Below are 24,312 nucleotides of genomic sequence, written 5' to 3' on the forward strand. Positions count from 1 at the left end.
GAAGGCTTTTCAGGGAACTTTTAGGACAACCTGATAATGATGAATTACAATAGTCAAGCCTAGAGGAAATAAATGCATGAATTAGTTTTTCAGCATCACTCTGAGACAAGACCTTTCTCATTTTAGAGATATTGCGTAAATGCAAAACAGTCCTACATATTTGTTTAATATGCGCTTTGAATGACATATCCTGATCAAAAATGTCTCCAAGATTTCTCACAGTATTACTAGAGGTCAGGGTAATGCCATCCAGAGTAAGGATCTGGTTAGACACCATGATTAGTGCACAGGTGTGCCTTAGACTGTCCACAATAAAAGGCCACTCTGAAAGGTGCAGTTTTATCACACAGCACAATGCCACAGATGTCGCAAGATTTGAGGGAGCGTGCAGTTGGCATGCTGACAGCAGGGATGTCAACCAGAGCTGTTGCTCGTGTATTGAATGTTCATGTCTCTACCATAAGCCGTCTCCAAAGTCGTTTCAGAGAATTTGGCAGTACATCCAGCCAGCCTCACAACCGCAGACCACGTGTAACCACACCAGCCCAGGACCTCCACATCCAGCATGTTCACCTCCAAGATCGTCTGAGACCAGCCACTCGGACAGCTGCTGGAACAATCGGTTTGCATAACCAAAGAATTTCTGCACAAATTGTCAGAAACCGTCTCAGGGAAGCTCATCTGCATGCTCGTCGTCCTCATCGGGGTCTCGACCTGACTCCAGTTCGTCGTCGTAACCGACTTGCGTAGGCAAACGCTCACATTCGCTGGCGTTTGGCACGTTGGAGAGGTGTTCACGGATGATGCGAAGGAGATGTGTTGCACTGCATGAGGCAAATGGTGGTCACACCAGATACTGACTGGTATCCCCCCCACAATAAAACAAAACTGCACCTTTCAAAGTGGCCTTTTATTGTGGGCAGTCTAAGGCACACCTGTGCACTAATCATGGTGTCTAATCAGCATCCTGATATGGCACACCTGTGAGGTGGGATGGATTATCTCAGCAAAGGAGAAGTGCTCACTATCACAGATTTAGACTGGTTTGTGAACAATATTTGAGGGAAATGGTGATATCATGTATGTGGAAAAAGTTTTAGATCTTTGAGTTCATCTCATACAAAATGGGAGCAAAACCAAAAGTGTTGCGTTTATATTTTTGTTGAGTATAAGATTTGTGGGGCCAAGTACAATAACTTCAGTTTTATCTGAGTTTAAAAGCAGGAAATTAGAGGTCATCCATGTCTTTATGTCTGTAAGACAATCCTGCAGTTTAGCTAATTGGTGTGTGTCCTCTGGCTTCATGGATAGATAAAGCTGGGTATCATCTGCGTAACAATGAAAATTTAAGCAATACCGTCTAATAATACTGCCTAAGGGAAGCATGTATAAAGTGAATAAAATTGGTCCTAGCACAGAACCTTGTGGAACTCCATAATTAACCTTAGTCTGTGAAGAAGATTCCCCATTTACAAATTGTAATCTATTAGACAAATATGATTCAAACCACCGCAGCACAGTGCCTTTAATACCTATGGCATGCTCTAATCTCTGTAATAAAATGTTATGGTCAACAGTATCAAAAGCAGCACTGAGGTCTAACAGAACAAACACAGAGATGAGTCCACTGTCTGAGGCCATAAGAAGATCATTTATAACCTTCACTAATGCTGTTTCTGTACTATGATGAATTCTAAAACCTGACTGAAACTCTTCAAATAGACCATTCCTCTGCAGATGATCAGTTAGCTGTTTTACAACTACCCTTTCAAGAATTTTTGAGAGAAAAGGAAGGTTGGAGATTGGCCTATAATTAGCTAAGATAGCTGGGTCAAGTGATGGCTTTTTAAGTAATGGTTTAATTACTGCCACCTTAAAAGCCTGTGGTACATAGCCAACTAATAAAGATAGATTGATCATATTTAAGATCGAAGCATTAAATAATGGTAGAGCTTCCTTGAGCAGCCTGGTAGGAATGGGGTCTAATAGACATGTTGATGGTTTGGATGAAGTAACTAATGAAAATAACTCAGACAGAACAATCTGAGAGAAAGAGTCTAACCAAATACCGGCATCACTGAAAGCAGCCAAAGATAACGATACGTCTTTGGGATGGTTATGAGTAATTTTTTTGTTAGCAAAGAAAGTCATGAAGTCATTACTAGTTAAAGTTAATGGAATACTCAGCTCAATAGAGCTCTGACTCTTTGTCAGCCTGGCTACAGTGCTGAAAAGAAACCTGGGGTTGTTCTTATTTTCTTCAATTAGTAATGAGTAGAAAGATGTCCTAGCTTTACGGAGGGCTTTCTTATAGAGCAACAGACTCTTTTTCCAGGCTAAATGAAGATCTTCTAAATTAGTGAGACGCCATTTCCTCTCCAACTTACGGGTTATCTGCTTTAAGCTGCGAGTTTGTGAGTTATACCACGGAGTCAGGCACTTCTGATTTAAAGCTCTCTTTTTCAGAGGAGCTACAGCATCCAAAGTTGTCTTCAATGAGGATGTAAAACTATTGACGAGATACTCTATCTCACTTACAGAGTTTAGGTAGCTACTCTGCACTGTGTTGGTATATGGCATTAGAGAACATAAAGAAGGAATCATATCCTTAAACCTAGTTACAGCGCTTTCTGAAAGACTTCTAGTGTAATGAAACTTATTCCCCACTGCTGGGTAGTCCATCAGAGTAAATGTAAATGTTATTAAGAAATGATCAGACAGAAGGGAGTTTTCAGGGAATACTGTTAAGTCTTCTATTTCCATACCATAAGTCAGAACAAGATATGATTAAAGTGGTGGGTGGACTCATTTACATTTTGAGCAAAGCCAACAGAGTCTAATAATAGATTAAATGCAGTGTTGAGGCTGTCATTCTCAGCATCTGTGTGGATGTTAAAATCACCCACTATAATTATCTGAGCTAAGCACTAAGTCAGACAAAAGGTCTGAAAATTCACAGAGAAACTCACAGTAACGACCAGGTGGACGATAGATAATAACAAAACTGGTTTTTGGGACTTCCAATTTGGATGGACAAGACTAAGAGTCAAGCTTTCAAATGAATTAAAGCTCTGTCTGGGTTTTTGATTAATTAATAAGCTGGAATGGAAGATTGCTGCTAATCCTCCGCCTCGGCCCGTGCTACGAGCATTCTGACAGTTAGTGTGACTCTGGGGTGTTGACTCGTTTAAACTAACATATTCATCCTGCTGTAACCAGGTTTCTGTAAGGCAGAATAAATCAATATGTAGATCAGTTATTATATCATTTACCAACAGGGACTTAGCAGAGAGAGACCTAATGTTTAATAGACCACATTTAACTGTTTTAGTCTGTGGTGCAGTTGAAGGTGCTATATTATTTTTTCTTTTTGAATTTTTATGCTTAAATAGATTTTTACTGGTTATTGGTGGTCTGGGAGCAGGCACCGTCTCTACGGGGATGGGGTAATGAGGGGATGGCAGGGGGAGAGAAGCTGCAGAGAGGTGTGTAAGACTACAACTCTGCTTCCTGGTCCCAACCCTGGATAGTCACGGTTTGGAGGATTTAAGAAAATTGGCCAGATTTCTAGAAATGAGAGCTGCTCCATCCAAAGTGGGATGGATGCCGTCTCTCCTAACAAGACCAGGTTTTCCCCCGAAGCTTTGCCAATTATCTACAAAGCCCACCTCATTTTTTGGACACCACTCAGACAGCCAGCAATTCAAGGAGAACATGCGGCTAAACATGTCACTCCCGGTCCGATTGGGGAGGGGCCCAGAGAAAACTACAGAGTCCGACATTGTTTTTGCAAAGTTACACACCGATTCAATGTTAATTTTAGTGACCTCCGATTGGCATAACCGGGTGTCATTACTGCCGACGTGAATTACAATCTTACCAAATTTATGCTTAGCCTTAGCCAGCAGTTTCAAATTTCCTTCAATGTCGCCTGCTCTGGCCCCCGGAAGACAATTGACTATGGTTGCTGGTGTCGCTAACTTTACATTTCTCAAAACAGAGTCGCCAATAACCAGAGTTTGATCCTCGGCGGGTGTGTCGCCGAGTGGGGAAAACCGGTTAGAAATGTGAACGGGTTGGCGGTGTACACGAGGCTTCTGTTTAGAACTACGCTTCCTCCTCACAGTCACCCAGTCGGCCTGCTTTCCCGGCTGCTCGGGATCTGCCAGAGGGGAACTAACGGCGGCTAAGCTACCTTGGTCCGCACCGACTACAGGGGCCTGGCTAGCTGTAGAATTTTCCACGGTGCGGAGCCGAGTGTCCAATTCGCCCAGCCTGGCCTCCAAAGCTACGAATAAGCTACACTTATTACAAGTACCATTACTGCTAAAGGAGGCAGAGGAATAACTAAACATTTCACACCCAGAGCAGAAAAGTGCGGGAGAGACAGGAGAAGCCGTCATGCTAAATCGGCTGAGCTAGTAGCTGCGCTAAGCTAGCGGATTCCTAAAAACACGCAAAGTGAATAATGTGTAAATAATTTAGAGGTGATTCAGCAGAGGGAGTGCTTTAGTTAAGGCATGTTAAGATTACACTGGGGAAACAAATCGTTATCTAGATAACTAGATCAATCTAACTGTGCAGATTAAACAGCTAACAGATATAGCAAAACACCGCTGTGCTCCGGAACAGGAAGTGATACAATACCGCAGTGAGAACCAACCACCAGTAGAGGCAAGCAAGAGTACACTTTGTGTTTGAAGCAGACAACCAAGGAGTACCTTGGTTGTCTGTTTTGAAGTTATTAATTCCGACCGGACTCTGTCTCAGCAGACAACGGAACGGAGGACGATTCTCGCTTCTTGACTACAACAAGACAAGAGTCTCACTTAATGACTTTAAGCCACACAAAAGTGACTCATGATATTTTAATGGCTTTGAGAGGAGTTAAGCGGACTTGCCGTTTCTGAAGAGCAGCAAATCAAAGAACCAACGAGCTAGTGGATCGAAGCATTGCTTCATTTGGTTCACGCATCAAAGTGGAGTCACGCTGCAGAAATGGTTGATTAGAGACCCACTGCAGACCAAACCCTGAATATCCGTAAGACTTTATTTGTACGTCCGTATGACACTGAAACTCTGAAAAATCCGTATAATTTACAGACAATCCGTATAGGTTGACATGTATGGATTTGATTGTCAGAATCAAATTGCAAAGTAAGTTCTCACATACGAGTTATTTGATCTGGTGTCATTGGTGCATAAACAACAATAATAAAAAAATGGGGGAAAAAAAAACTTTAAGAAGTAAATTTGCTCTTTTAAAGATGAAATCCTGGATGGAAAAACTTTCTGAATCACTTTTTTCACATTTTGTTGTTTCACTGAGGCTGTGTGGTGAAGATGATTGTTGATTAAAATTGTTTTGCTGCTTTTTTTACTGCTTGTAGCTTCTGTTCACACTTTTTCATCCTGTCTCTCTTCTCTGTGGCTCCTCCTCTCTCTGTGAGTGAACGAGAGACTCGTCATTCTCACACCGTGGCTTATTTGAGCAAACTGGAAACAAGACTTTCATCTGTAAAATAAAGCCTTAACGTGTCACTTGCTACGCAGGCAGAAGGAGCTCTTATCATTGGAAGACTTTGACAGAATTTTTGTTCTTTCACTAAGAGACGCTGTGCTCTCTTTCTGAGCTGCAGCACTGTGGCTCTGCCCGCTGCCGGCAGGGGAGGGGAGAGCAGGCAGCAGTCCATTTAGCACAAACGGCGGATTAAAAAAATATAACAGCGCTGTGGTAACAGTATAATGGCGCTACGCCGTTGTTCCATTGTCTGGGGAGAACCCTGCTGTATGTTATTTTTTTGGATCCAACTGCTGCCACTTTCTGTAGAGAATCGCTCGCTCTCTTACAGACCCCATTCACTCCATACATTGCTCAGCCAGCTCCCTCACTTTTTTTTTTCTGTAGCAAGATTCATACACAGTCCTTCCTGTTGGGTTGTGTGGAAATATGACACATTTCTAGAACATAACAGTTTACCTTTGTGATTTAGTACATTTTGTTGCAAAACAAAGTTGCAGTTTTGATTGATCTGGTGGTGCATCTATGTTCACCAGATATTCAAAGTTTTTTTTCATGAAATGCCATTTTATTTTGGTGAGTTATAAGATGGTAGAGTTTATGGCAGCGTGGTGGTTAGTGTATTCCTTCTAAAACAGAAGGTTCTGCATGTAATATGGTGTTATGTCAGAAAGCGCATCCACTGTGATGAAATCTGAGCAAAAAGGGAGAACCCAGAAGAACTTAACTTCTTTTACAAAATCATATCGGTTATTGTTTTGAGTTACTGTGTTAACAAACTCCAGGGGGAGACGTATCTTTTTACTCGCTGCATTTTTGAGGGTACATGCCAAGCCTGTACTCCTATCATCACATACGTGATGCTAATTATGAACAGCTGTGGTTGAAGTTGCATGTAGCTTGAAAAGAGCATTTTGGTTATTTTCTTTAATTTACAAATCCTAGATCCATTTGCCACCAAGATCACTGCAAATTTTTCCTATATTCATTAATCACCCTTAAAGTTAGGTCTTGTATTAATTAGTTGCTTTCAGCTGTACTCTGCTGTCATTGACAAAACATCACTTTGTAAATGTCTAAATATATATGTACAGTGGTGTTTGAAAGTTTGTGAACCCTTGATCTTTTCCATGTCAGAATTTTAAAATGACATCAAATAAAAAAATACAAATTCAAGTTGCCATAAATAAGTATACACACCTTTAAACTATCGGTTTTACAGCACGTTTTCTGTAGACAAGTCATGGGTGTATACCTGAACATGTACAAATCAGTGAAAATATGTCTTGGACTTCATTTACATCAATAATTAAGAAATACAAACAGTATGGTACTGTGTGGTAAATCTGTCTGGAGGAGGCAGTTCTTAACCACTGAGTGACCGTGCAAGAAAGAGCTTAGTGAGGAAAGCCACTAAGACTCCTCTGAAGGGGTTATAGGCTTCCGTGGCTACAGATTGAGAAATTGTGCCAGTTTTGGTCTGTTGCCACTCACAGCTTCATAGTGAAGTGGAACAGAGAAGGATTTTCAAAGAGCAAAACGGATCTGATTTATGCATTCTAGCAAAATGGCGAAGATTTTAAATCCTCTTGTTAAGAAAACCCTTCTCTGTGCTAATCCATCATGAAGCTTTGACTCGTGGTGCAACAGACAAGTTACAAGAAAAAGTTGCAAAAACAAAGAAGAAAAATTTTGCCTCATAACTGCAGGACAAACATGTCTGAACTGACTTCATAAGTAGTTGATGACAACTCGTGATGTGTGATACTGCCAAATTTGATGTGATCCAATACAAAGTAACTGCAGGGCCAGTATCCCCGATCCCGATATGATACTTTCTAATTACAAAAATCACCTTATTTACTTTAAAGGAAATTTCACTGGCACAGAGACCAACTGCATTTCATTACTGCGAGTTGGCACCAGTTTCTCCGAACGTGTTGAACAAATTATTTTTGCTGTAGGTTGCACAACGTCAAGTGTTGCTGATGTCATTCTGCATCATACAGGTTACCTGAATACTTTGCCCCTCTGAAAGGCCTCTGGGAGAGGGCAGGGGGTGCCTCTGTTTCCTTCCTCTGTCTTAGTTTCTGCAACATGTTCTTGTTTTTGTGCATTTTAATGTGGTTGTATAAATTGGTGGTACTGTGACAGTAGCCTTGTTGCAGGCTTTTCAGTTTGCAGTGTTTTTACTTAAGGTGTAAAATATGTCGAAACATGCTTAGTGCCCTGAAGACATGGTGTGATTACAAAACAGCACAGCAGGGGAGGAGTAGCAAAGTGTGGATGCAAGAAGAAAGGAGTGGTGCTTACACAGACATAACAAACTTTTTGATGAAACGGGAGCAACATACTGAACTTAGAGGAGAGAAGCTGAAACCAAACTATTGATACCATCACATTAATATTGATTCGATACCAATACCAATGTTAGTATTGATTCTGTTGACATTTGGATCAATCTTCCCAACCCTGACATCAAGTGAGTAAACTACATGAGCTATGGCTGCAGTCGACGCCTTTAAAGTAAGTTGATGTTCTAACTTGTATTGAACCATTTTGGGTGCAGTTTTGCTTCAGTTCTTTGCTGAACAGCTGTAGGTCAGTTGCGCTGATGTCGTTTTAGGTGTCCTCTCTGAAGGGGAAAGTGGCTTTGATCACTGGTGCCATTTCGGGGATTGGAGCCGGAACCAGCGTTCTGTTCGCCAAACTGGGAGCCCTGCTGGCCCTCAACGGCCGGAACATGAGCAACCTCAACAAAGTGGCGCAAGAGTGCACCAGCTGCGGGGCTGCCGAGGTAAACAGGCTGCTCAACACCAAATAAAATAAACAAAAAAAATTGATAAATGCTTGCCAATAATTTGTAAAACTAATCATAAAAAAGTAGAAAAAAAAATCAGATTAACTGTGACAGGAAACTAGAAAGGTATTCATGAGAGTGTATGTTTCAGACAGTATCTTGGAATGTTAAAAAAAAAAATGATCCTGCTTTCACGTTTTTGTACAGAGGGTGCACCTTTGCAGGCAATCAGTTGTGCACTGGTTATATAGGAAATTTATTTCATATACACATAGATCAATAATGTGGGCAGTCTAGAATGGTCACTGTGACAGATTGGACCTGAGAGCACCACCACACTATGAAACCACCTTAGGCCCTGGGTGGCAACCACCCAGGCAAACAACTGGTCCATCTCCACCTCTCAAAAGTAGCTTTCTATCTACGCAGGTGAAACATAAGTGTATCCTTCTGCAGCCATTGGGATCATAAGCAATGATGCACCCTCATACTGGATCATTCACAGAAAAAGGCACCACATGATGACTCTGTCAGTTTTCAGTGTGGTCACTTGAGGTGCATATTAATGCCAGCTGTAAAACTAATCAGGTAAAATCATAATGAAATACTCTGAATACAAGTCACATTTTAATCCCAGGTAATGTGGAAATGGGGCCTTTGTTGTTGGGCATTTTTAAAAATATTTGCACACATTTTTGCACACAGGGGAGGTGATGATCTAGTGGTTAAGGTGTTGGGCTTGAGTCCAAAAGATCATGGGTTCAAATCCCCGACCGACTGGAAAATCACTAAGGGCCCTTGGGCAAGGCTTTTAATCCCCTATTGCTCCCGGTGTGTACTGAGCGCCTTGTATGGCAGCACCCTGACATCGGGGTGAATGTGAGGCATAATTGTAAAATGCTTTGAGCGTCTGATGCAGATGGAAAAGCGCTATATAAATGCAGTTTATTTTTGCATAATCACAATAACTAATCATTTTTTATGTTTAAGTGCATAAAATTGATGAAAGCAAATGTGTGTATGGAACATTGTAACAACACCCATTGTCTTTATATATGAATCTGTTGGTTGAGTATTTAGCGGCTGTTTGTGACTGTCCAGCCTTTGCTCGTACCTGGAGACCTGACTGATGAGAACACGGTGAAAGGGATCGTGGAGAAAACTGTTGCTCATTATGGCAGACTGGACATCCTGGTGAACAACGCAGGTATCCTGATCATGGGCGGCATCGAGACCTCGGATCTGTCGCAGTTTGATAAAGTCATGAACATCAATGTGAGGTAAGACATGACATTTAACAGGTGATGATGCGATGCTAATTATTCCAACAGATCCTTGTCCTCCACAGTGTTGTTTGGTCTGCAAGTTCTAGCCACCGTACAGTGAGGCAAATGATCAATTTTACAAGTTTTCCCACCTACAAAGAATGGAGACGTCTGTATTTTTTTTTTTTTTGTAGGTACAATGTGAGAGACAGAATCTAAAATGAAAATTATACTTCAGAAAATGTAGGATTTTTAAATAATTAATTTGCATTTTATTGCATGAAATAAGTATTTGATCACCTACCAACCAGCAAGAATTCTGGCTCTCACAAAGGACTGTCTAAGGACACCAGGGAGAAATTATAGATCTGCACAAGGCTGGGGTGGGCTACAGGACAACAGGCAAGCAGCTTGGTGAGAAGGCAACAACTGTTGGCGTAATTGGAAGAAACACAAGATGACTGTCAGTCTTCCTCGGTCTGGGGTGCCATGAAAGATCTCGCCTCGCTGAGCAAGGATGATTCTGAGAAAGCCCAGAACTACACGGGAAGACCTGGTCACTGACTTGAAGAGAGCTGGAACCACAGTCGCAACGATTACATTAGTACCACATGATGCCGTCATGGTTTACAATCCTGCAGAGCAGCAAGGTCCCCCTGCTCAAGCCAGCATATGTCCAGGCCTGTTTGAAGTTCACCAGTAACCATCTGGATGATCCAGAGGAGGCATGGGAGAAGGTCATGTGGTCAGATGAGACCCAAATAGAGCTTTTTGGCATCACCTCCACTCGCTGTGTTTGGACGATGAGAACAACCCCAAGAACACCATCCCAACCTTGAAGCATGGGGTGGAAACATGATTTTTGGGGGTGCTTTTGTACAAAGGAGACAGGACATCTACACCATATTTAAGGGAAGATGGATGGGGTCATGCATCACGAGACTTTGGCAAACAGTCTCCTTCCCTCAGTAAGAGCATTGAACATGGGTCGTGGCTGGGTCTTCCAGCATGACAATGGCCCCAAACACACAGCCAGGACAACTAAGGAGGAGTTTTAGAATTTCAAGGTCCTGGAGTGGCCAAGCCAGTCTCCAGACCTGAACTCAACAGAAAGTCTTTCGAGGGAGCTGAAACTCCAAACCTGAAAGATCTGGAGAAGATCTGCATGGAGGAGTGGACCAAAATTCCTGCTACAGTGTGCAAACTTGGTCAAGGACTACAGGAAACGTCTGACCTCTGTAATCACAAACAAAGGTTTCTGTAGCAAATATTAAATTCTGTTTTTTATTGTGTCAAATACTTATTTCATGCAGTAAAATATTTTAAAATCATACAATGTGATTTTCTCATTGTTTTTTTTTTTTTTTAATTCTCTCAGTTGAAGTGTACCTACGATAAAAATTACAGACCTCTCTATTCTTTGTAGGTGGGAAAACGTACAAAATCGACAGTGGATCAAATACAACCCTAATTCCAGTGAAGTTGGAAAATGTAAATAAAAACAGAATACAATGATTTGCAAATCCTCTTCAACCTATATTCAATTGAATACACCACAAAGACAAGATATATAATGTTCAAACTGATAAACTTTATTGTTTTTGTGCAAATATTTGCTCATTTTGAAATGGATGCCTGCAACATGTTTCAAAAAGCTGGGACAGTGGTATGTTTACCACTGTGTTACATCACCTTTACTTCTAACAACACTCAATAAGCATTTGGGAACTGAGAACACTAATTGTTGAAGCTTTGTAGGTGGAATTCTTTCCCATTCTTGCTTGATGTACGAATTCAGTTGTTCAACAGTCCGGGGTCTCCGTTCTCGTATTTTGTGCTTCATAATGCGCCACACATTTTCAATGCGCGATAGGTCTGGACTGCAGGCAGGCCATTCTAGTACCTGCACTCTTTTACTACAAAGCCACGCTGTTGTAACACGTGCAGAATGTGGCTTGGCATTGTCTTGCTGAAATAAGCAGGGACGTCCCTGAAAAAGACATTGCTTGGATGGCAGCATGTGTTGCTCCAAAACCTCGATGTACTTTTCAGCATTGATGGTGCCATCACAGATGTGTAAGTTGCCCATGGCATGGGCAACTTACACACCCCCATACCATCACAGATGCTGGCTTTTGAACTTTGCGCTGGTAACAATCTGGATGTCCACAATTTGAAATGTGGACTCATCAGACCACAGCACACTTTTCCATTTTGCGTCTGTCCATTTCAAATGAGCTCAGGCCCATAGAAGGTGGCAGCATTTCTGGATGTTGTTGATGAATGGCTTTCACTTAGCATGGTCGAGTTTTAACTTGCACTTGTAGATGTAGGGACGAACTGTGTTAACTGACAATGGTTTTCTGAAGTGTTCCTGAGCCCACACGGTAAGATCCTTTACACAATGATGTCGGTTTTTAATGCAGTGCCTCCTGAGAGATCGAAGGTCACGGGAATGCAATATTGGTTTTCAGCCTTGCCGCTTACATGTCGAAACTTCTCCAGATTCTCTGAAACTTCTGATTATATTATGAACTGTAGATGATAGAATCCCTAAATTCCTTGCAATTGAATGGTGAGAAACATTGTTTTTAAACTGCTGAACTGTTTTTTCAAGCAGTTGTTCACAAAGTGGTGATCCTCACCCCATCTTTGCTTGTGAACGGCTGAACCTTTTGGGGATGATCCTTTTCAATTTCAATTTCAATTTATTTCATTTATATAGCGCCAAATCACAACAAGGTTGCCTTAAGGTGCTTCACTTTTATCAGTCAATTCACTTTTATACCCAATCATGACACTCACCTGTTAACTCAACCCACCGGTTAACCTGTTCACCTGTGGAATGTTCCAAACAGGTGTTCTTTGAGCATTCATCAACTTTCCCAGTCTTTTGTTGCCCCTGTCCCAGCTTTTTTTGAAACTTGTTGCAGGCATCCATTTCAAAATGAGTAAATATTTGCACAAAAAACAATAAAGTTTATTAGTTTGAACATTAAATATCTTGTCTTTGTGGTGTATTCAATTGAATATAGGTTGAAGAGGATTTGCAAATCTGTTTTATTTATATTTTACACAAAGTCCCAACTTAATTGAAATTGGGGTTGTACATATTTGCCTCACTGTAGATATATACAAAGGGTAAAATAAGCATTGAACGCATCACAATTTTTCTCAGTAAATATATTTTTGAAGGTGCAATTGACACGAGATTTTCACCAGATGTCGGCAACAATCCAATTGATCCATACATGCAAAAAAATCATGTTGTTTTTCCTCATTCGTTGTCTCCTACGTCCTTGTGGGTTCAGTGTAGTGCTTGGCGTGTGATTGAGGTGGGTGGTTTCCTCAGGGTTGACCTATATAGTCATTTCCAGCGTCTTCTTCTAATGGTGACCTCTACCGGCTCTTCATTTGGACAGTTGAGCAGCTCCTCATTTGTCACCTGGATGGACCACTACAGCCAGAGGATGTGTCTGAGCCTCTTGTTCATGAAGACTTGCAGGCATCTCATGGTTTCTTTCGTGAGGCCCCATGTCTCACATCCAAAGAGAACCACCGATTTGACATTTGACATTTATTTAATACTTCGTACAAAAGCCTTTGTTGGTAGTGGCAGATTCAAGATGCCTATTGTATGGAGAAACTAGTCACTTGTATTGCTCAAGTGTGATTTTGACATATTCTTTCACACAAACAGTCTTCAAATCTTGAAGGTTCCTTCCGTGGACCTCTTCTATGAACTATGATCTTTAAATTTTCTATTTGATTCAAGTCAGGTGATTGGGTGGGCCAATCTAGCAGCTTTATTTTCATTCTCTGAAAACAGTTCAGAGTTTCCTTGGCTGTGTGTTTGGGATCATTGTCTTGCTGAAATGTCCACCCCCATTTCATCTTCATCACCCTGGTGGATTTTTATCAAGAATGTCTTGGTACATTTTTCCATTCATCCTTCAGTTATATGAAATTTTCCCAGTGTTGTCTGTTGAAAAACAGCCCCACACCATGATGTTCATGTTCCCACCTCCAAACTTCGCTGCTGCTGTGGTGTTTTTGGGGTGGCATTCAGTGCCATTTACGAGGTCTGTCAATAAAGTATAGGTCCTTTTTATTTTTTTCAAAAACTATATGGATTTCATTCATATGTTTTTACGTCAGACATGCTTGAACCCTCGTGCGCATGCGTGAGTTTTTCCACGCAGTGGGACGTCGCGCAGCGCTCCCAGGCGCCGTCGTCAGCCTGTTTCAAGCTGAAAACCTCCACATTTCAGGCTCTATTGATCCAGGACGTCGTGAGAGAACAGAGAAGTTTCAGAAGAAGTCGGTTTCAGCATTTTATCCGGATATTCCACTGTTAAAGGAGATTTTTTTAATGAAAGACGTGCGGACGGGTCCGCGCGTCGGGACGCAGCCAGCGCGGTGTGGCTGCACAGGAAAAACACCTCCGTGTTGATAACCATTTGTAAAATCCAGGCAGCTTTTGATGGCTTTCAGTGGAGTGAGTATATGAGAAATTGTTTAACAGCTGGACATGTTCCAACTTGTCCTTAAGGCTTCCAACAGAGGTGTTTTTCCTGTGGCGGAGTGTCGCGCCGGCTGCGAGCCGACGCTGCAATCCGTCCGCACGTCTTTCATTAAAAAAATCTCCTTTAACAGTGGAATATTCGGATAAAATGCTGAAACCGACTTCTTCTGAAACTTCTCTGTTCTCTCACGACGTCCTGGATCAATAGAGCCTGAAATGTGGAGGTTTTCAGCTTGAAACAGGCTGACGACGGCACCTGGGAGCGCTGTGCGACGTCCCACTGCGTGGGAAGTCCTTAAAGCGACAGTATCAACTCAAAATCTCTCATCAGCCATTAAAATTTTCACTGAAAACCAGCTTAATTTTTCGAACCGTGTCCACTTCGATGTGCCTCACAGGTTTAGAAAAAATTTTGATCAAACAAAGCGCCAGTCTCTCAGCAACTTCTCAGACAAAGGAATTCTGATGAGGGGCTGGACGACTCCTCCCACAAGGAGTGCTCACAGGCGGATGACGTCACCAACAGGCGTGGAAAAACTCACGCATGCGCACGAGGGTTCAAGCATGTCTGACGTAAAAACATATGAATGAAATCCATATAGTTTTTGAAAAAATTAAAAAGGACCTATACTTTATTGACAGCCCTCGTATGTTGTGTACTATGGCATCCAAAGAATTCAATATTCTCCCAGTATTTCACAGGCTTGTCTAAATGTTTCCCAGCAAACTTTATACAAGCATGAATATGCTTTTTCTTCAGCAGTGGAGTCTTGTGTGGTGAGCGTGCATACGGGCCATGGTGGTTGTAACTAAATGGCATAACTGTAGATCTATTTTGTCTGAAATCACACATGCTGCCCATTAACAGCTTTTGCTTTTCAATAAATCCTGATTGTGACTATTCATCTAGAATTTGTTTGAGAAGAATATACTTTAATACCTTTTACAGTTTCTGCACAGTTTTAGTTTTAGTTTGTCATATTGTCCCAGTATTTCACAGGCTTGCCTAAATGTTGCTCAGCAAACTTTAAAGAAGTTTCAACATGTTTTTTTCTTCAGCAATGGAATCTTGTGTGGTGAGGTGTGGATCCAGGCCATGGTGGTTAAGTGCATTACATATTGTTTCCTTTGGAACAATTGTTCAGTTGCTCTCCACAAGGGGTCCTTGGCTCTTGGAGAACTCTTTTGACAGTTCTTTTCAGCCCTCTGTCACAAATCTTGCAAGAACTTGGTTGTGTCCAATTTACGGTGAAACGATATTTTCTTTCCACTTCCCAACAGTGCTCAGTGGAACAATCAGAAGTTTCAAAATCCTTCTGTAAACATTAACATCAGTATGTTTTGTAACAATAAGGTTGCAGAGATCTTGAGAAAGCTCTTTGCTTTTACCTATCATGTGTTGTTTCTTCTGTGACACTTTAGTAATGAGACACCTTTTTTACAGGCCATCAACTGGGACAGAACCAGCTGATATTATTTTGCACTGACAAGGGGCAGGGTTGCTTTCTAGTTAGTGATAGATTTCAGCTGGTGTCTTGGCTTTCCATGTCTTTTTGCACCTCCCTTTCTTCGTGTGATCAGTACTTTTTTCCTGTCATTTCACATTATTACATATAACTTAATTTATAGCCACCTATGGATTGATTCCTTTGTATGTGTGAATTACTTGACATCTGGTGCAAATTTCATGTCAGTAGCATCTTTAGAAATATGTTTACTGAGAAATATATATATATATATATATATATATATATATATATATATATATATATATATATATATATATATATATATATATATATATATAAATTTATTTATTTATACCATGATCAGTGAGAATTCCATGTCTGACTGGTGTGCATTATTTTTGTGTATACACACATGTAGTTTGGCGAGTTAAGTCACTGTAATATCGCTCCACTCTGGTCGTTACCATAGCAACATGCAAATCAGTTTGCGCAGATCAGCTGTGTCTTGACAGATGAATGGCAGAATCTCGATACAACATGGATTTCCAAGTGAATTTTAATATTTTTCGCCAAAATAAAATGTTTGAGGATTCTGAAGAGGAGAAGAGCAAACGAGAAGAACAGCAAAAGCAACGGCATAAAGATTTAACATCAGATGAAGTGGACAAGATTGAAGACGGGAAAGAAGAAGAGAGTTCCCACTAGTACATGTCATAGTACATGGTCACATGGACCCACCCAACCACGTGTTGCTTGGTTTAATTTATTGCCTTGTTTTCTGGTACCTTGTGTTCTTCTTTCATTTAATATCTTCCTCTGTGTTCTGTGAATTATTCTTCCATGATTGTTGTTTTCTCTGTTGCTGGTGTGAATTTTCATGACGTCCTCACGATGATGGACTGGCTTTGGTGTAGCTCATGGTAGTGATCCTTGTTGTTTGTACCAGTGTCTACATGTTTTAAATAAGTAACCATACTCTACCACAGTGTAAGAGGTGCTGGAGAAGTGTTTACGTGCACTTGTTTCCAGTGAGGAAGACCACCCCTGCCCATTCTCCATGTATTGTGTAGTTGTGTCAGGAAGGGCATAGCTTATGCCAAATCAACAAGCAGATCCACCTTGGATTTGCTGTGGTGGTCTGAGTGAAACAAGGCAGAAGCCAAAGGGACTTAGTATTCTCCCTCAGTGGTATGTATGCCATCGCAACATAGCCCTATTTATTTATTTATTTATGTGGGTTAGGCTGGGTTTTGGCGGTGAATGAGCACATATTTGTGTGGGTCGGGCAGTGTGGACTGGCTTTCATGACAGGTCGAATGAGTTTTGGGTTTTTATAAAACACACATCACTAAATGGCATAGCTGTAGATCTGTTTTATCTGAAACTACACTTGCTGCTCATTAACAACTTTTGCTTTTCAATAAATCCTGAAGTGAATAGTCCTATAGAATTGGGCACTGCAGTCTCATTTGAGGGCGGGCACTAAAGGGTTAAACTATGGCACATATGACGCAACTTTCAGGGGACGAACCACAGCATTTTCAGTGGGGTTTTGGGCAAATTACATGCAAACAAAGTGAAAATGCAAAGAAAAAGTGATGATGCGGTGGGAAAGTGGACATGCGGTTTGTTTATGACCCGGAGCACAAACGTGTTGAGGCGGTTTTACCGACACGATGTCTTCCATCTGCCTCACCTTTTCTTCTCCACTGGGAACCGGAAAAAAAAGCCTTTCGCAACTGCTTCAGTGATTTCAGCCGAAAACAAAACAGTACACTATTTATCCGTGTGAAGTTATGCTGTGTATATATTGCACAACAGAGCGCAGGTCCCCAGAAGTGGTCAAATCCCATGGTATCACACAGGGTTTAAACAAGACTGCAGTGTCCTATTACTTTCAGAAGGAAAATAAATCTCCTTTAATACTTTTTAGACTTTCTGTACAGTTTTAGTGTGTTTGTCACATTTGTACTTTGTAGATCTGTGTACCAGCTGACTCAGCTTTGTGTGCCTCACCTGATCAAGACCAAAGGCTCCATCGTCAACATATCCAGCATCAACAGCGAAAGAGCAGTGTGTATCATGTATATGATCGCGTTTTCTTACTTTCTGGAGAACAACTGTGGTAACATGATTTCACTTCCTTCCCACTGTAGCCAAGTGCTTGCTCACAGGGGGTCATTTTGACCGTTGGGGTTTTACATCATTATTGTATGGCCTTGCCTTACAATATAAAGCGCCTTGGGGCAACTGTTTGTTGTGATTTGGCGCTATATAAAAAAAAAAATTGATTGATTGATTGAATAGGATTGGATGAAATTTTTTTTTTTTTTTTTTTTTTGTCTTTGTTGTCGTGTTTTTTTTTTTTCCCTTTGCGTGTACACTGTTCTTAAACTTACAAGTCGGGGTGCACATTTTTTAATTTCTGCCCACTCTTCCGTAGAACTTGGCAGGATGGTCAGCAGTCTCCATCTGCTCTTAACTCTTATCTGAACGTGCTTCACAATAAAATCATTGGGCCTCATTCACCAACCGTTTGCTCTGAAGTCGTATTTACGAAGTTTTTACAAAGATTGTGGCACTCATGAATGTTTCCTATCCAGGATTTGTTCTTAGGTAAGAAATCCGACAAACAGGAGTACTCTTACACACATTTCAGTGCTGACATGTCACATTGGATGCGTTGCTTGCTTATGTGAAGGTCATTAATGATATTGCAGTGAGATGTCTGTGATATCTGTCCATTATTATATGTTAATGTTGGGTAGTTTATTTTTTTTATTCTAAAATAAATTAAATATACACTGTAAAAAATGATAACCCCATTAAGTTAATTTTTTCTTTTCATTTACTCCACTTGTAATGGCAAGTTTACGATATTTGATTCAAGTTTATTTTCAAAATCAGAACTTAAAACTATCCATTGTCTTCACTAATTGTGAGAAATGAATCTTATGTTTAAGATGAGTTAACTGATCGTCAGTGCAAGGCAGCTGGTGGATGTCAGTTTTTACAGTGTAACCTGCACTGAGCCCACTGAAGAGAATTTTCTTCCTGTGGCTGATTTACTGCAAAAGTACCGCCAAAGTTATTTTTTTCCTCCACCCTCTGCCTGCTGTGCTGAAATTGATTTGCTTTTTGCTTTCCCCATTTTGTTTTCTCTTTATGAAATCTGCGTCTGCTCACGGCTGTGCAGTCTCGTGTCCTGTTATGGACGTTGGTGGGCCTTTACTATCATATATTAATTAGGCTCAGCAGGCATGCACTTTCAGTTTACGAGGAGATGGGATTCATCAAGTTAAGAACACTGCTGCAAACAATTCTGCAGTTTAAAAACATGCTGACGAATCTGTCGTAGCATTAAGTAATCTAGAAGAAGATACTGGTGAATGGGGCCCATTGTACTTTCAGTGACAGCTGCAAAAGCTACACAGTTTTGGATGCTCCCGTTTGCGCTGGGTGCCCACAGTAGGTCCACTATGGACGTTTTACACTGGAGGCTCCTCCTAACGCAATTCCAGATTTACCAGGAGGATAGGTTGTAGTGGTTGAGCGTCGCCGGGGTGGAGGTTCACGTTTCAGGTCGTGGAGCACTGATGTGGAAGTTGTGGGTCACCAGTGTGGAGTTTGGGTTGACAGTTTGGAACTAGGCTCTTGGGCCCATATCCGCAAAGCAACTCAGTCTAAAAGAGCTCCTAACATATCCTAAAACTTCCTGGTAAGAAATCTTAGCCTAAGAGAGAGCCAGCAGATGTCTGAGCAAGAAGGGACAGAAACTCCTATTTTTGTGAGGAGGCGGGGTTGACCCCTTTGTTAGGTATGACTGTCCTCTAAGAGCTGTGATTGGTTGTCAAGGAAAGGGGAGGACAAATGAAAAACATATGCTCTGCCCTCCTAGTAACGAATGGACATTGAAATCAACCAATCATATAACCTGAACTGCATTAAGACATAATCGTGAGGATAACTTGATGTCATGATGGTGAAACCCAGCAAAATTAAATGAATTGTTACACAGCTTGGAAAATGTTTGAACGAACGTCATTCACATGCCGAATATCTATATATTAAAAGCGTGCATGTGTGCGTACATGCATGCACGTTTATTTAGTATGTTCATTGAGTACATTATATAATTGTAAATACGTTAAAAATACATGTGTGACACAAGAAAGTGAAAACTTTCCTTTTTGCTAAAGCTTATAGTTAGGGCTGGATCAGGTGACCCTGAACCATCCCTTAGTTATGCTGCTATAGACGTAGACTGCTGGGGGGTTCCCATGATGCACTGTTTCTTTCTCTTTTTGCTCTGTATGCACCACTCTGCATTTAATCATTAGTGATCGATCTCTGCTCCCCTCCACAGCATGTCTTTTTCCTGGTTCTCTCCCTCAGCCCCAACCAGTCCCAGCAGAAGCCCTTCCCTGAGCCTGGTTCTGCTGGAGGTTTCTTCCTGTTAAAAGGGAGTTTTCCTTCCCACTGTAGCCAAGTGCTTGCTCACAGGGGGTCGTTTTGACCGTTGGGGTTTACATAATTATTGTATGGCCTTGCCTTACAATATAAAGCGCCTTGGGGCAACTGTTTGTTGTGATTTGGCGCTATATAAAAAAAAATTGATTGATTGATTGATTGACTGTGCAGTTCCCTGGAGTCCTCGCTTACTGCATGTCCAAAACTGCCCTCGATCATTTCACCCGCTGTTTAGCATTAGGTGGGTGAGATATTGTCTCAGGATATGTGGTGCATTATCAGGGTTTTCAGAACAAAACATGAGAGAACAAGAAACAACAAGTGCTTCTCTTTTCAGAACTGGCACCAAAGCAAGTGAGAGTGAACTCTGTTCGGTAAGTGTGATAAAGAATTTGTCATGTCTGTGAGCTCCTTCACACTTTACAGTCCATTCATGTTCGACCCCGTTCAGGCTGGGATTGGCCCAAAACCTTCTCGAGCCAAATAGTTTTTTTTTCCTGAATTTGAACAGTGCAAATCTGTTTTAAACCAGATTCAGTCTACCAGACTCCACAGGAACTAAGTCGACATCAGTCAGGCAACACTGATATTTGTCATGGTGTCAGAAAAATTTTCAGTGTGCTTAAAATTGTCAATGTTCATGCTGTTACATTTGACCAGGCTCTCACATTTCATGCACGTTACCGTCTTGTGCAATCATGTTTCTTTCATTGAGTCTGAAGCTGAACTGGAACAGATTATTCATGCTTTTATTTCTTCACCTCTTGATTACTGCAATTCGCTGTTCCCTAGCCTCAGTAAGTCTTCACTAAACCGCCTACAAATGGTCCAGAATGCGGTTGCAAGGCTCCTTACAAGGTCATCTAAGTGATCTCATGTAACACCCATTGTGCCCTCTTTGCACTGGCTCTCAATTCAGTTCAGACTGCAATTTAACATATTGGTGATGACTTTTAGAGTTCTGCACGGTCAAATGCCACTTTACGTCAGGTCTCTGAGGTCTTCAGACCAGAACCTGTTGGCTGTACCAAGGTCAAGGCTGAAAACCAAAGGAGACTGTGCATTTGAGGTTGTGGCACCCAAACTGTGGAATGCACTGCCACAGGGTCCACGTTCTGTGGACCCTGTTGGAACTTTTAAGGAGAAGCTCAAGACCTGTTTGTACAGACTTGCTTTTAACAAGTTTCATGAAAATTCAGTAAGGCATGTCTTCTATAATACAGTCCAATTCTAAGGTAGAATTCTACTAGCGTATACTAAGGTATATCTAAATATCTAAAAAAAAAAAAAAAAAAAGGAGAGTAGAATAGAAGAGTAGAATAGAATAGAGTAGAGCCACTTAGGTGCCTGGTCTTGAGAACCAGGGATGGTAGGTTGAAAAGCTTTTTTATCCCATGGGAACTCTCCCTACCCACCCAAGTGCCTCAAGAATATGTTATGTTATTTCTGCTTTTAGTTTCTGCATTTTTATTTCTGTGCTCTTAAATTCCTGTAAAGCACTTTGTGATTTTCTCTTGAAAGGTGCTATACAAATAAACTTTACTTACTTACTTACTAAATACTGGCAAGAGTTGGGCTCCATTACCGCTATGTCACCTCCGCTAATACACTGTTACTGCTCCATTCCCCTCTGTCGGCCTCCGCTGACCAACATCAGCTATGTCAACCTGTGTTGGGCACAGGGAATTTGCCCTTATCGCCACACAGAAATGCATACACACACACACCTGTGCTCATTCACGTCAGTGTCAGAAAACTCACAGCCGTTGTTACAGCAGAATTTGTCATCTGTAGCAGCAGAATACAGGTGGATGACATGAGTTTAGAACGTTAACTTTGTGTGAGGTTATAAATTAATTCCTTTCTTAAATATCACACAAATTCATGTTTACCTGTTTGAAGCTAGGAGACTCTCTGCACTTAAATAAGCTGTCAGTTATTCCTCATCATTAAAGGTAGAACACAGCTAGGTTGTCCTTGTCACTCTTGAATGCAGCAACACCCAATACACATGTGCACACACAGCCTGAATTTGACTTGAGCTGGATTTAGTTTGGATGTGTGTATAGGATGAGCTAGATTTGAAAGAGAGATCTGAACGCTATCTGGCTAGAAAGCAATCTGGATTGAATCTGGCTCAAACTGAATTGCAAAACCCCAGTCTGAACAGGACCTTAGAATGCACACAATAAGCACACTGCAGTGTTTGTTTTTGTGAGAGATGTACTATATTTTTGTGTGTGTTTTTTTGTTTGTTTGTTTGTTTGTTTGTTTTACTTTTGTCTGTTCAGCCCTGGTGTGATCATTACAGAAGTCCACAAAAGAGCAGGAATGGATGAGAAGGAGTATGCTAAGGTATCATAGCAACAAGTTTAATGCCACTAACATGGATGAGAGAGTTTGAGATCATCTCAAGGGACCTTTGTGGTTTTACTGTGGTGTTTTGTTTTTTTTACCCTCCTTACCTGCACCCCACCAGCTCCTAGCTGAGTGTAAGCAGACCCACGCCCTCGGTCGACCTGGTGAAGTAGAAGAAGTGGCCCAAAGCATTGCCTTCCTGGCATCAGATGCTGCCAGCTTCATCACTGGAGTCAACCTGCCCATTGACGGAGGCCGTCACGCCATGTGTCCCTTTTAAAATCTCTGTAAGATGTGTGTCTACTTACTGCCCTAATATAGTACTTGAACCCAAGAGTCTGTTTTTGTGCTGAATACGACGACAGTCAAAGTCATCTTCTTAACACCAGTACCTGAACTGATGGGAACTAGGCGGTACTTCAAGGACATAGTTGTTCTCCCGCTTTGTTACAGCAGCAGCTGTAGGTGTTTGACAGATGTAAAATAAATTGTACAGTGTTGAAGTGCACGCCCAGAAAAAGGCAGTTTAAATGTATATTTTTCTCGTTTTCCAGTTCTTACATCAAAACATGTGCAAGCTGCTTGTAGTTCCTGTTGATTGATTAAGACTTTATTCAGGCATTACACAGTGTGTGGTCAAATCTCTGTATTCTGTACACAGCGCTGTGTGTTGTGCTGCAGTCAAATACACCACAAGCTTAAAGGAGACGTTTGGCATTTTTCATTTGTGGCTGTATATTTTCATGTTTTTGGGGTCATCTTTTCATTTGGGGAAAAAAAATAGTTTAATTGGCACATTGTTGATGCGCTAGGCTAAACGACTAAATAATGTTATTAGAGGTAACAATTAGAGGAACTCAGAGTAAACTGCTTATTGTCACCAATGAACATACAAGAACATCATTCAGAAGTGTCTGGTTGTTGGAGAGACAATTTTCCTGCAGCGAAATATGTGTGCATTTACATCAGTAATTGTAAATAAACTTTTTAAAATGACCGATTGTACAGTTAGCTAAAAACACAAAGCTCTTGTAACCGCACTATTCCACTGGACTCCCTCTCGTTCACACACATATACTCTCTTACTTCTACTGACTTTCATTCCACTTCTCTCCAAAGCATATCGCCACATCTCCAGGCTAAACTCAACCGGCTCTGTAGTCTCATTACAGATCACAATGTCATCATCTTCTTCTTTCGTCTGCACCCATTAGCGGTTACCGCAGCAGATCAATCATTTCCATCTCACCCTGTCGTCCCTCACCACGTCCATAAACCTCCTCTTTGTCCTCCCTGGTCTCCTCCTGCCTGCTGGCTCCATCCTCAGCATCCTTCTTTCTATTATACCCTGGGTCCCCTCCTCTGCACATGTCCAAACCATCTCAATCTTGCCTCTGACTTTGTCTCCAAACTGTCCCACTTGAGTTGTCCCTCCGATATATTCATTCCTAATTCTTTCCATCCACGTCAGTCTCAAAGAGAATTGCAACATCTTCAGCTCTGCCACCTCCAGGTCTGCCTCCTGTCTTTTTGTTAGTGCCACCGTCTCTAAGCCGTACAACATAGCTGGTGTCACCACTGTCTTGTAAAATTTCCCCTTCACTCTTGCAATTATTCTTCAGTCATAAATTGCTCCTGCCACCTTTTTCCACCCACTCCACCCTGTCTACACTCTCCTCTTCACCTCACTACCACACTCTCCATTACTTTGGACAGTTGACCCTAAGTATTTAAACTCATCTACTTTCAGCACCTCTACTCCTTGTAACGGCCAAAACGAGGGCGTCCACTTTTAGCTTGCCATAAACTAAGCTAGTGGCGCTCATGAGAGTGTGCACAAAGACAAAATATTTAATGTCCAAACTGATCAACTTTATTGTTTTTGTGCAAATATTTGCTCAAAA

At 41.4% G+C, this 24,312-nt stretch overlaps 1 protein-coding gene and 1 long non-coding RNA gene across 2 annotated transcripts in view; one reads left to right on the forward strand and one right to left on the reverse strand.

The window, feature by feature from the left end:
• LOC117510979 overlaps positions 1-24,312 on the reverse strand; it is a 33,449-nt gene that overhangs the window by 3,031 nt on the left and 6,106 nt on the right. The window contains exon 2 of the long non-coding RNA XR_004560862.1: positions 13,318-13,322. This is a non-coding gene — a long non-coding RNA (uncharacterized LOC117510979). The remainder of the gene's footprint in view (positions 1-13,317; positions 13,323-24,312) is intronic.
• On the forward strand, positions 7,817-22,934 carry LOC117510976 (3-oxoacyl-[acyl-carrier-protein] reductase FabG-like). Its single transcript, XM_034170908.1, has 8 exons — positions 7,817-8,047; positions 8,148-8,318; positions 9,423-9,601; positions 17,560-17,653; positions 20,222-20,291; positions 20,388-20,424; positions 22,342-22,405; positions 22,530-22,934. Exons 1-8 carry the CDS (start codon positions 8,024-8,026, stop codon positions 22,686-22,688), a joined length of 798 nt encoding a protein of 265 aa, XP_034026799.1. The 5' UTR covers positions 7,817-8,023; the 3' UTR covers positions 22,689-22,934.

This window comes from Thalassophryne amazonica, chromosome 5, assembly GCF_902500255.1.
Source record: "Thalassophryne amazonica chromosome 5, fThaAma1.1, whole genome shotgun sequence".
Taxonomy (NCBI): domain Eukaryota; kingdom Metazoa; phylum Chordata; class Actinopteri; order Batrachoidiformes; family Batrachoididae; genus Thalassophryne; species Thalassophryne amazonica.